General features: G+C 43.4%; 1 protein-coding gene across 2 annotated transcripts in view; it reads right to left on the bottom strand.

Annotated features, from left to right (window-relative positions):
• The window catches only part of LOC106591155 (zinc finger protein OZF), a 48681-nt gene extending 35143 nt beyond the window's left edge, over positions 1-13538 (bottom strand). Inside the window, exons 1-2 of one of the 2 annotated variants that reach the window (XM_045690492.1) lie at positions 12724-13528; positions 3914-6494 (exon numbers count right to left, since the gene is read on the bottom strand). In XM_045690492.1, coding sequence (XP_045546448.1) covers positions 5185-6494; positions 12724-13087 — 1674 coding nt within the window. In that variant the 5' untranslated portion in view covers positions 13088-13528 and the 3' untranslated portion in view covers positions 3914-5184. Of the gene's footprint in view, positions 1-3913; positions 6495-12723 lie in introns of those variants that run through there. The other variant, XM_014182345.2, reaches the window with a different exon arrangement.
• Positions 13539-14249: the final 711 nt, after the last annotated feature.

Genomic DNA, 14249 nt, shown 5'->3' with positions numbered 1-14249 from the left:
GAATTGCATTTGGTTAAAGGTTCGGCACACGCATACTCAGGCTGACTGGCTCTCGTTCAGGCAAATGAGAAATAAGTGCACTCAGGCTATCCGGAAGGTTAGGGTTGAGGTCAGGGCTCTGTGCAGGCCAGTCAAGTTCTTCCACACCGATCTCAACAAACCATTTCTGTATGGACCTCGCTTTGTGCACGGGGTTGCATTGTCATGCTGAAACATGAAAGGGCCTTTCCCCAAACTGTTGCCACAAAGTTGGAAGCACAGAATCATCTAGAATGTCATTGTATGCTGTAGCGTTAAGATTTCCCTTCACTGGAACGAAGGGGCCCGAACCATGAAAAACAGCCCCAGACCATTATTCCTCCTCCACCAAACTTTACAGTTGGCACTTTCATTGGGGCAGGTAGTTGTCTCCTGGCATCCGCCAAACCCAGATTTGTCGGTCAGACACTAGCGGTTCTGGGGTGGGGGGGGGGCAGGGGGGGCCAGGGCCCCTGTGACAACAATTTTGGACCCCCTTGTGCCCCCCCCTAAATGAGGACTATGAAATAATTTTTACATAACACATTTTTGCTATCGTTCTTTTTTTTTTTACATCCGTTATTAGACAGTGGCAACGATGATGATTATGAACATGGTCTTTTGCCTGCTAATGCAGTGAAGAAAACAATATGACAACAATAACGTCTAATGTAACTGGGCCCCCCCTCTAACAGTACAACTGGCCCCAGCTTGGGGCCCCCAGTTGAAATGGTCTAGAACCGCCACTGACGTCAGACTGCCAGATGGTGAAGCGTGATTAAAAAAAAAAAAAATGTAAATCAATTTATTTATTTTTTTTGTCACATGCGCCGAATACAACAAGTGTAGACTTTACGGTGAAATGCTTCCTTACAAGCCCTTAACCAACAGTGCAGTTCAAAAAGAGAAAATATTTAGCAAATAAGCTAAAGTAAAAAAATAACACAACACAATAAAATAACATTAACGAAGCTATATTACAGGGGGTTACCGAGTCAATGTGGAGGCTATATTACAGTGGGTACAGAGTCAATGTGGAGGCTATATACAGGGGGTACCGGTACAGAGTCAATGTGGAGGCTATATACGGGGGTACCGGTACAGAGTCAATGTGGAGGCTATATACAGGGGGTACCGGTACAGTGTCAATGTGGAGGCTATATACAGCGGGTACCGGTACAAGGTCAATGTGGAGGCTATATACAGGGGGTACCGGTACAGAGTCAATGTGGAGGCTATATACAGGGGGTACCGGTACAGAGTCAATGTGGAGGCTATATACAGGGGGTACCGGTACAGAGTCAATGTGGAGGCTATATACAGGGGGTACCGGTACAGAGTCAATGTGGAGGCTATGTACAGGGGGTACTGGTACAGAGTCAATGTGGAGGCTATATAAAGGGGGTACTGGTACAGAGTCAATGTGGAGGCTATATAAAGGGGGTACCGGTACAGAGTCAATGTGGAGGCTATATACAGGGTGTACCGGTACAGAGTCAATGTGGAGGCTATGTACAGGGGGTACCGGTACAGAGTCAATGTGGAGGCTATGTACAGGGGGTACCGGTACAGAGTCAATATACAGGGGGTACCGAGTCAATGTGTGGGGATGCAGGTTAGTTGAGGTAATATGTACATGTCGGTAGGGGTGAAGTGACTATGCATAGATAATAAACAGAGTAGCAGCAGTTTAAAAACAAAGGGGGGGGGTCTCAATGTAATAGTCCGGTGGCCATTTGATTAATTGTTCAGGAGTCTTATGGCTTGGGGGTAGAAGCTGTTAAGGAGCCTTTTGGACCTAGACTTGGTGCTCCGGTACCGCTTGCCGTGTGGTAGGAGAGAAAACAGTCTATGACTTGGTTGACTGGAGTCTTTGACAATTTTTGGGGCTTTCCTCTGACACCGCCTGGTATAGAGGTCCTGGATGGCAGGAAGCTTGGCCCCAGTGCTGTACTGGGCCGTTCGCATTGCCCTCTGTAGTGCCTTATGGTCAGATGCCGAGCAGTAAGCATACCAGGCGGTGATGCAACCGGTCAGGATGCTCTCGATGGTGCAGCTGTATAACTTTTTGAGGATCTGGGGACCCATGCCAAATCTTTTCAGTCTCCTGAGGGGGGAAAAGATTTGGTCGTGCCCTCTTCGCGACTGTCTTGGTGTGTTTGGACCATTGTAGTTCGTTGGTGTAGTGGACACCATGGAACTTGAAACTCTCGACCCGCTCCACTACAGCACGGTCGATGTTAATGGGGGCCTGTTAATGGGGGCCCCTCCTTTTCCTGTAGTCCACGATCAGCTCCTTTGTCCTGGCACCACACTGCCAGTTCTCTGACCACCTCCCTATTGGATGTCTCATCGTTGATCAGGCCTACCGCTGTTGTGTCATCAGCAAACTTAATGATGATGTTGGAGTCGTGGGTGGCCCCGCAGTCGTGGGTGAACAGGGTGTATAGGAGGGGACTGAGCAAGCACCCCTGAGGGACCCCCTGTGTTGAGGATCAGCGTGGCGAATGTGTTGTTACCTACCCTTACCACCTGGTGGAGGCCCGTCAGGAAGTCCAGGATCCAGTTGCAGAGGGAGGTGTTTAGTCCCAGGGTCCTTAGCTTAGTGATGAGCTTTGTGGGCACTATGGTGTTGAACGCTGAGCTGTAGTCAATGAATAGCATTTTCACGTGGCTGTTCCTTTTGTCCAGGTGGGAAAGGGCAGTGTGGAGTGCGATTGCATCATCTGTGGATCTATTGGGGTGAGGATGGTGTTGATGTGAGCCATGACCAGCCTTCCAAAGCACTTCATGGCTACCGACGTGAATGCTACGGGTCGGTAGTCATTTAGGCAGGTTACCTTCGCTTCCTTGAGCACAGGGACTACGGTGGTCTGCTTGAAACATGTAGGTATTACAGACTCGGTCAGGGAGACGTTGAAAATGTCAGTGAAGACACTTGCCAGTTGGTCAGCGCATCTTGTAAGCAGGAATCAGGAGGGTAGAATTATGGTCAGATTTACCAAATGGAAGGCGAGGGAGAGATTTGTACGCGTCTCTGTGTGTGGAGTAACAGCGGTCCAGAGTTTTTTTTCCCCTCTGGTTGCACATGTGACATGCTGGTAAAAAATGTGGTTAAATTGATTTAAGTTTTCCTGCATTAAAGTCCCCGGGCCACTAGGGAGCGCTGTTTCTGGGTGAGCATTTTCTTCTTTGCTTATGGCCTTATAGAGTTGGTTTGAGTGTGGTCTTAGTGACAGCATCGGTCTGTGGTGGTAAATAGACGGCTACGAATAATATAGATGGGAACTCTCTTGGTAGGTAGTGTGGTCTACAGCTTATCATGAGGTACTCTACCTCAGGCGAGCAAAACAACGAGACTTCTTTAATATTAGACATCGCGCACCAGCTGACCCCCTCTCTCTCTCTCATATAGAGCTCCTTTAACATACTGTATGACCGTTAACCTCTAACCCCCTCTCTCTCTCTCTCTCATATAGAGGTCCTTTAACATACTGTATGACCCTTAACCTCTGACCCCCTCTCTCTCTCTCTCTCTCATATAGAGGTCCTTTAACATACTGTATGACCCTTAACCTCTAACCCCCTCTCTCTCCCTCTACAGTGGGGGGAAAAAAGTATTTGATCCCCTGCTGATTTTGTATGTTTGCCCACTGACAAAGAAATGATCAGTCTATAATTTTAATGGTAGGTTTATTTGAACAGTGAGAGACAGAATTACAAAAAAAAGATCCAGAATAATGCATGTCAAAAATGTTATAAAAGGATTTGCATTTTAATGAGTCTCTCTCTCGATGTACAGGTACACTGCCTAGTGAACGTCTACACCCATTAGTCTTCACATTTTGACGCCTTAAAATTAAATTTAAAAAAGAGATGTTATTTTTTTTTTTTCCTCCTACAGAACTATACAATATGTTATTTATTTATTTTACAAATATGAAACATAATTTGACTTAAGTCTCCACCCTCCTTAGTTAATACTTGGCATCCATTAAACATTATTTTGAATAAGATTCTACCAACCTTGAACAACTCATAAATAATATATATATATATTCATTGTTCTTGTCACAATTTGCTCAAACTTAAAATAACATTTGGTTGGGAATCATTGATGGACAGTAATATTTAAACCTTTTCAGGTAGATTTAAAAGTCAGGACTGAGACTGGACCATTCAGGAACATTCAGCACTTCTTGGAAAAGACATTCTGGTGTTTGGCATTTAAAATGTGTGTCATTGTCCCTACTGGAAAATAAGACTCAATCCCAGGGTTCCAGGGTCAGGGTCCCAGGGTTAGGGTCCCAGGGCCAGGGATCCAGGGTTCCAGGGTCCCAGGGTCAGGGTTCCAGGGTCAGGGTTCCAGGGTCAGGGTCAGGGTCCCAGGGTCATGGTAAAATTTCCATCGTCAACCTGATGAATTGTCTGCTTATCAGCTTTCCAATACAACTTGACCGTCTCGGCGCTTTCTGCAGCAGTTTCCTCCCATTCTATGAGAGGTCGAACGTGTACACAGGGTCAGGGTTCCAGGGTCAGGGTCCCAGGGCCAGGGTTCGGTTTTAAGAAGACTGAGGAGGCTTTTCTTAGCGTAACTCTGTTTCTGAAGAGGGATGGAAAAGGTGGTTTGTTTTGGGAAAATGGCGTATAATCTCAGCCAATCAGCCACAGGTAATCAGCCAATCAGCCAATCAGCCACAGGTAATCACACGGCTCTCATACCTACTTCTCCAACATGAACTTCCTCAGGCTTTAGGAGAGGAACGTCAGCGAAACGTGGAGCCGAGGCTACGTGACATTATAAACTCATTCTTCTGTTTATATACAGCAACATCTGGAATGTGAAAGCTTCTAGGGTCTCCAACTAAATCAAAAACATCACATGTATTGTCCCGATGCTCCTTCTATAACATTTTCTGTAAATGTTCCATCATTTACAAAAATTAAAAATGTGATCATTTGACATTAGAGCTGTCAAAAGTTGTAGGAATTTACAATATTATAAATTATATTATTTTGTATTATTATGAAACAAGTTGAACACAAACACTACGACATCAACAGTTAGATTACAAATAGATCATTACTCTGTGTTCTACTTCCCAGGTCTGGTGCTGGAGATCATTCCACACTCTGTGTTCTACTACCCAGGTCTGGTGTTGGAGATTATTCTACACTCTGTGTTCTACTACCCAGGTCTGGTGTTGGAGAACATTCCACACTCTGTGTTCTACTACCCAGGTCTGGATCTCCTGCATGAATTTTCTTGTGTTTTGCCAGGGAGTCTGATCGAATAAAACTCTTCCCACACTGATCACAGCTATAAGGTTTCTCTCCTGTATGTTTTCTCTGGTGTCTTCTCAGGTCGCTTGAGGAAGTAAAGCTCATTCCACAGTCGGAGCAGTGGTACGGTTTCTCGCCGGTGTGGATTCGTTTGTGTGTAGCCAGGGCTGTCCAGGTGGCAAAACTATCCTCACATACATCACAGCTGTAAGGTTTTTCTCCAGTGTGTGTTCTCTTGTGGACAGTCAAGTTTCCTGGCAAAGCAAAATGTTTCCCACATTGATCACAGCTATAAGGCTGCTCTCCTGTATGGGTTCTCTGGTGTACAGTCAGGTGCGCCGACTGAGTAAATCTCTTCCCACATTCATCACAGCTGTAAGGTTTCTCTCCTGTGTGTGTTCTCTGGTGAACGATCAGATTTGTTGCTGCAGCAAAGTTTTTCCCACATTGATCACAGCTATAAGTCCTCTCTGTGTGTAATCGCTGGTGTATAGTCAGTTTGTCTAATCCAGCAAAACTCATCCCGCAATCTGAGCAGTGGTATACTTTCTCTCCGGTGTGGATCCTCTGGTGTGATATCAGTCCACTTGAGGTGGTAAAACTCATCCCACAGTCTGAACAGTGGTATGGTTTCTCTCCAGTGTAGCTTCTCTGGTGTACAGTCAGAGCAACCGTGTGTTCTCTCTGGTGAACTATCAGGTTCCTTGCGGCAGCAAAGCTCTTCCCACACTGATCTCCTGTGTGTGTTTTCTGGTGCGATATAAGTCCACCCGAGGTAGTAAAACTCATTCCACAGTCAGAGCAGTGGTAAGGTTTCTCACCCGTGTGTGTTCTCTGGTGAATTGTCAGGTTGCCTGACTGAGCAAAACTCTTCCCACATCGATCACAGCTGAAAGGTTTTTCTCCCGTGTGTGTTCTCCGATGAGATATCATCTGGCTTCGTGTAGTAAAACTCCTTGCGCAGTCGGGGCAGCTATAAGGTTTTTCTCCTGTATGGATTCTCTGGTGTATTTTAAGATCTGATGAAGAGGTGAAACTCTTCCCACAGTCAGAGCAGCAGTGAGGTTTCTTTCCTGTGGGTCTCTGCTGGTGTTTATTGAGGTGGTCTGATCTGGAGAGACTCTTCTCTGCCTCGTCAGCATCATGAGGTTGTTGAGGCTCCCCAGAGGATCCACAATAGTCCCGTCTCTCTCCTGTGTGAACGACAAAGTCAGACAGATGGTTAAAGGTCCCACAACAGCGGAAATCCACTGTTCCTTTTAGCTGAAAGGGGATGGTGCTGTATGTCTGTAATGAATGTTTAAATGCTTTTAATTACTTATTTGACAATTGATTTGATTAGACAGTCAAGTGACCAACAATAGCCATATTCTGTCTTATTTTTCCCCCACATTAGTAGTAACATCGATGATTGTAGGCTAGAAATAAGTTATTACAGTTACTGAACCCCTAAGCAGTGTGCCAGACAATTTTTGGTCTCCAATTGAGGCCCCTTTCTGTGTTTGCTAAAATTGCGGCACGAGAGCGATCTGGTTGCAGAAACTCCTCCCTGCTAATGAGGAAACCGATAGTTATGGATGTACTATATCTGCCTGGAGCAAAAATGGTGAGCAAAGATTTTAGTTTTTCACAATGTATTCTGAATTTTACAGCTCAAGATCAGGAGTGCTACTCAAGGAAACTCACATTAAACTCTGTGTCTATTCACTAACTCACCACCGTGGGGGAAAACTCAGGGGAGTTCTCATAGGCTGACAGCTAATATAGCCTCCATTTACAGGTTGCTTATGAGTGCATTTCACATTTTACTTTTGGATTATAATTGTACAGGCTCGTTTGAATGTCCTGCTTATTATAATGTTTGTGTTGTCGCAAATCAACTGCTTTATACTTTAAAAAAACACTTCAACCAGTAAAATGCCCTTTGGCTAGCTTTGCTACCAGCCTATGTCAATAAGCGTTAGCATTCAAGCTAACAGCTTTGCTACCATCCTATGTCAATAAGCGTTAGCATTCTAGCTAACAGCTTTGCTTCCAGCCAATGTCAATAAGCGTTAGCATTCTAGCTAACAGCTTTGCTACCAGCCTATGTCAATAAGCGTTAGCATTCTAGCTAACAGCTTTGCTACCAGCCTATGTCAATAAGCGTTAGCATTCTAGCTAACAGCTTTGCTACCAGCCTATGTCAATAAGCGTTAGCATTCTAGCTAACAGCTTTGCTACCAGCCTAGCTAACAACTGCTGCATCCAAAATAAGTATTTTTTCAACTATCACAACCAAATATAATGATTGATAATCAATCAATAATCATAACATTATAAACCTATAAGAACCTAGCCTGCTTCTTAATGAAACTCACCAAGTCTTGGGTGTTACTGAATATAGGATATGAGATTATCCCAGCCTGCCTCTTAATGCTGAATATAGGATATGAGATTATCCCAGCCTGCCTCTTAATGCTGAATATAGGATATGAGATTACCCTAGCCTGCCTCCTAATGCTGAATATAGGATATGAGATTACCCTAGCCTGCCTCTTAATGCTGAATATATGATATGAGATTACCCCAGCCTGCCTCTTAATGCTGAATATAGGATATGAGATTATTCTAGCCTGCCTCTTAATGCTGAATATAGGATATGAGATTATCCCAGCCTGAATATAGGATATGAGATTATCCTAGCCTGAATATAGGATATGAGATTATCCTAGCCTGAATATAGGATATGAGATTATCCTAGCCTGAATATAGGATATGAGATTATCCTAGCCTGAATATAGGATATGAGATTATCCCAGCCTGCCTCTTAATGCTGAATATAGGATATGAGATTATCCCAGCCTGCCTCTTAATGCTGAATATAGGATATGAGATTATCCAAGCCTGCCTCTTAATGCTGAATATAGGATATGATTATCCAAGCCTGCCTCTTAATGCTGACTATAGGATATGAGATTATCCCACCCTGCCTCTTAATGCTGAATATAGGATATGAGATTATCCCAGCCTGAATATAGGATATGAGATTATCCTAGCCTGAATATAGGATATGAGATTATCCTAGCCTGAATATAGGATATGAGATTATACTAGCCTGCCTCTTAATGCTGAATATAGGATATGAGATTATCCCAGCCTGAATATAGGATATGAGATTATCCTAGACTGAATATAGGATATGAGATTATACTAGACTGCCTCTTAATGCTGAATATAGGATATGAGATTATACTAGCCTGCTTCTTAATGAAACTCACCAAGTCTCGGAAACTTGCTCTTTGCTCAGTATCTTCTTGAATGTCACATGCAGCTGACCTCCACTTTGTCTCTGAGTTTTGGAGATGGTTATTATCATGTTGTATAATGTATTAAATCTCTGTCATCTACATGGATATCTTCCATCACATTAACACAACCCGCTCAGAAACAATGCATAGACAGAGCCTTACCATCTACAACTCTAATGGGTGACCAGTCCAGAGCCTTACCATCTACAACTCTAATGGGTGACCAGTCCAGAGCCTTACCATCTCTAATGGGTGACCAGTCCAGAGCCTTACCATCTCTAATGGGTGACCAGTCCAGAGCCTTACCATCTACAACTCTAATGTGTGACCAGTCCAGAGCCTTACCATCTCTAATGGGTGACCAGTCCAGAGCCTTACCATCTCTAATGGGTGACCAGTCCAGAGCCTTACCATCTACAACTCTAATGTGTGACCAGTCCAGAGCCTTACCATCTCTAATGGGTGACCAGTTCAGAGCCTTACCATCTACAACTCTAATGGGTGACCAGTCCAGAGCCTTACCATATCTAATGGGTGACCAGTCCATATGTAATCAGCTACCTTCCAGGGTCCATATGTAAACAGCTACCTTCCAGGGTCCATATGTAAACAGCTACCTTCCAGGGTCCACATGTAAACAGCTACCTTCCAGGGTCCACATGTAAACAGCTACCTTCCAGGGTCCACATGTAAACAGCTACCTTCCAGGGTCCACATGTAAACAGCTACCTTCCACGGTCCATATGTAAACAGCTACCTTCCAGGGTCCACATGTAAACAGCTACCTTCCAGGGTCCATATGTAAACAGCTACCTTCCAGGGTCCACATGTAAACAGCTACCTTCCAGGGTCCACATGTAAACAGCTACCTTCCAGGGTCCATATGTAAACAGCTACCTTCCAGGGTCCACATGTAAACAGCTACGAACAAGGTCTCTCAGTTTCCCCGCTGGTTCTAAGAGACGTTGTTGGCAGCTGTTTACATATGGACCCAGGAATAGGGTGTTGGGAAGCCAAAGAGGCTCCAAGCTTTGACTACTAATTGCATACTAATTGCGTACTAATTGGTTGATGATGTCATTGGATACACCTTAATATTCCTCTGTCTTTTTGTCACTACAAAACATAGAAACTCACCAATTATACAGGTGTTATAATTACAATTCCCCCTTCCCTCTCAGATGTTCCCCTAACAGGTGATATAATTACAATCCTTCCCTCTCAGATGTTCCCCCTAACAGGTGTTATAATTACAATCCTTCCCTCTCAGATGTTCCCCCTAACAGGTGATATAATTACAATCCTTCCCTCTCAGATGTTTCCCTAACAGGTGATATAATTACAATCCTTCCCTCTCAGATGTTCCCCCTAACAGGTGTTATAATTACAATCCTTCCCTCTCAGATGTTCCCCCTAACAGGTGTTATAATTACAATCCTTCCCTCTCAGATGTTCCCCTAACAGGTGATATAATTACAATCCTTCCCTCTCAGATGTTCCCCCTAACAGGTGTTATAATTACAATCCTTCCCTCTCAGATGTTCCCCCTAACAGGTGTTATAATTACAATCCTTCCCTCTCAGATGTTCCCCTAACAGGTGATATAATTACAATCCTTCCCTCTCAGATGTTCCCCTAACAGGTGATATAATTACAATCCTTCCCTCTCAGATGTTCCCCCTAACAGGTGTTATAATTACAATCCTTCCCTCTCAGATGTTCCCCCAACAGGTGATATAATTACAATCCTTCCCTCTCAGATGTTCCCCCTAACAGGTGATATAATTACAATCCTTCCCTCTCAGATGTTCCCCCTAACAGGTGTTATAATTACAATCCTTCCCTCTCAGATGTTCCCCCTAACAGGTGTTATAATGACAATCCTTCCCTCTCAGATGTTCCCCCTAACAGGTGATATAATTACAATCCTTCCCTCTCAGATGTTCCCCTAACAGGTGATATAATTACAATCCTTCCCTCTCAGATGTTCCCCTAACAGGTGTTATAATTACAATCCTTCCCTCTCAGATGTTCCCCCTAACAGGTGATATAATTACAATCCTTCCCTCTCAGATGTTCCCCTAACAGGTGATATAATTACAATCCTTCCCTCTCAGATGTTCCCCCTAACAGGTGATATAATTACAATCCTTCCCTCTCAGATGTTCCCCCTAACAGGTGTTATAATTACAATCCTTCCCTCTCAGATGTTCCCCTAACAGGTGATATAATTACAATCCTTCCCTCTCAGATGTTTCCCTAACAGGTGATATAATTACAATCCTTCCCTCTCAGATGTTTCCCTAACAGGTGATATAATTACAATCCTTCCCTCTCAGATGTTTCCCTAACAGGTGATATAATTACAATCCTTCCCTCTCAGATGTTCCCCTAACAGGTGTTATAATTACAATCCTTCCCTCTCAGATGTTCCCCCTAACAGGTGATATAATTACAATCCTTCCCTCTCAGATGTTTGCCCTAACAGGTGATATAATTACAATCCTTCCCTCTCAGATGTTCCCCCTAACAGGTGATATAATTACAATCCTTCCCTCTCAGATGTTCCCCCTAACAGGTGTTATAATTACAATCCTTCCCTCTCAGATGTTCCCCCTAACAGGTGATATAATTACAATCCTTCCCTCTCAGATGTTCCCCTAACAGGTGATATAATTACAATCCTTCCCTCTCAGATGTTCCCCCTAACAGGTGTTATAATTACAATCCTTCCCTCTCAGATGTTCCCCTAACAGGTGATATAATTACAATCCTTCCCTCTCAGATGTTTCCCTAACAGGTGATATAATTACAATCCTTCCCTCTCAGATGTTTCCCTAACAGGTGATATAATTACAATCCTTCCCTCTCAGATGTTCCCCTAACAGGTGTTATAATTACAATCCTTCCCTCTCAGATGTTCCCCCTAACAGGTGATATAATTACAATCCTTCCCTCTCAGATGTTGCCCCTAACAGGTGATATAATTACAATCCTTCCCTCTCAGATGTTGGCCCTAACAGGTGATATAATTACAATCCTTCCCTCTCAGATGTTGGCCCTAACAGGTGATATAATTACAATCCTTCCCTCTCAGATGTTCCCCCTAACAGGTGTTGGGATTGTTCATTATATATTATACTATGGTATTATTTAGCTGTTGTAAATAGAGCCTGTTGATCCTTTGTTAATATCAGAGAGGTTGATGAGTGATACAAACAAACATTGTTGCAGTTTCTTCCATAATGTGGTTGATGTTTGTTCAATTCAGGCATTTGTTAAGTCCTTAAAGGTAATATCACTTTCTCAGGTCATAGGATTCGGTTGGAGTTTCATCAAACCCCCATCCCTCCAGTCGTGGTTCTAGACCATTTCAACTGGGGGGGGGCAAGCTGGGCCCAGTTGTACTGTTAGAGGGGGGGGGGACCAGTTACATTAGACGTTATTGTTGTCATATCGTTTTGCATGTGGTACGATACTGTTGTGTTCTGTCTAAAGCCGTCCCTCTAGAAAATGTGTGGGTTAAATTAGTGTTCCGCGTTGCCACTGTCTAATAACGGATGTAAAAAAATAAAAGAATGATAGCAAAAAATGTGTTATGTAAAAATTATTTCATACTCCACATTTAGGGGGGCCACAAGGGGGTCCAAAATTGTTGTCACTGGCTCCCCCCTGGCCACCCTCCCCTGACATTATAAAAACTGGCTCTTGGAAAAATGATCGACCTGCATCCTAGAATCTGAGAAATATGGAATACGAGATACATTGGAATCTCCCACTATAACAAACAGGCTTCTCTATTCTTATTTCCCACTCTTTCTCATTGTGTGTGTGTGTGTGTGTGTCTTTGTGGTGTGTAAATGATTTTAATAACTGCCGGGTGAAAAATTACCCTAAGAAAATCTTTATACCCTTGTGGTGTACAGCTTTCATGGAAATATGAACAAAGGCGATGTTTCACTCTTTTTTCTAATGTTGTGGGTCACCTCTAGGAAAAGTCATCAAATTTCAATTTGAAAACCAATATATATATCATTTAGTTTTTTTTCTCTGTTGTTAAACATAGTGGAGGGTCTTTTTTATTTTTTTATCCATATTAATAAGAAAACACAAGGGTTAAGACAGTACTTACCGATGTTAGTCAGATCTCCTGTCTCATCTTCCAATATGACAGTTATCTCCCTCTCTTTCTCCTCCTTCACTGCAAAAACTGCATCTTCCTCTTTCTCCTCTTCCTCCTCTTCTTTTACTGTGACATCCTCCTCCTCCTCTTTCACTCTGAACGCGTCTTCCTCTTCTTTCACTCTGAATGTGTCTTTCTCTTCTTGTTTCACTGTAACAGCCTCACCTTCCTCCTCTTCTTCTTGTTTTACTGTGACATCCTCCTCCTCTTCCTCCTCTTTCACGACAACGTTCAGCCACAGACCCTCTTCCTCCGTCCAGCAGACCTCCTCCTCTTCTTCTTCAACAGGAGGCGAGTAGCTTGGTGAACTCATGGTCGGGGATGTTAGCTAACAGTTAGCTAGCTAGGCTAATGCTAACTTAACAAGCAGCCAGCTACGTTAGCTAGCTGGGCTAATGCTAACTCAACCAGCCAGCTCCGTTAGCTAGCTGGGCTAATGCTAACTCAACCAGCCCGCTACGTTAGCTAGCTAGCTGACCAATAACAACGTAAATATTAAATTAAATGGGGTAACTAGCTAAACGACAGAAATGTGTTCAAAACACAGTGGCTCATATATCAGAAAACGTTTTAAGCGCTTGAACGTTTCCGCTATGTTGGCTAGCAAGCTACCGAGATGGCTGACCAGCTGTTGTTGTTGTTCTTCTTCTTTTAGTTTCTATTTAACCGACCGAGAGGTGCCAACACCGCCCCCTACTGTACTGGAGTGGGAGACCGGTTACGACCTACCAATACCGCTATATTCTTCTCTTATCTAACCCTGCATTTCTAACTCAATAAAAATAATTCCCTTACAAACTAAACTACTCCCATCACCACCCATCCAATCCCCATTCTCCCAGTCCAAACGTCTCCGACCCTGTCATACAACCTCTCCCTGTCTAAATCAATACATTTCCCCCAAAAAAACATTTAGTCTACCATACAACCATTACCCATTCCAGTGCCCCCCTTGTTTCCCTATCAGTTCCTAAGAGGAATTGAATTCCGTCGGCCCTCATCTCATCCTGGACCATATAACTCCATCCCCTTTTCTGTTACCGTGACACTATTGGGGGCGGCAGGGTAGCCTAGTGGTTAAAGCGTTGGACTAATAACCTTAAAAGTTGCAAGTTCAAATCCCCCTGAGCTGACAAGGTACAAATCTGTTGTTCTGCCCCTATAACAAAGCAGTTAACCCACAGTTCCCCGGTAAGCCATCATTGTAAATAAGAATTTGTTCTTAACTGACTTGACAAGTTAAATAAATGTAAAAAATTACCCATACAGATTTCCTTGTATCACCGGGGGAGGGACGACCAGTACGAAAATAAATGCACTCACTAAGGTTAATGACGCAAATGTAAAAAATAAACATTTCTACTCTTACTACTTTCATCCTGTTATCTCTGCCAACAATCTGACCCATTTCTTCAGAATCAATGTTTTAATTTCCCCTTCTACACAACTCCACCTGTATATCCTTTAATATTAAT

This window comes from Salmo salar, chromosome ssa12 (genome assembly GCF_905237065.1).
Source record: "Salmo salar chromosome ssa12, Ssal_v3.1, whole genome shotgun sequence".
Lineage (NCBI taxonomy): Eukaryota > Metazoa > Chordata > Actinopteri > Salmoniformes > Salmonidae > Salmo > Salmo salar.
The sequence above is the reverse complement of the archived record's forward strand: the minus strand, read 5'-3'. Positions and strand labels throughout refer to the sequence as shown.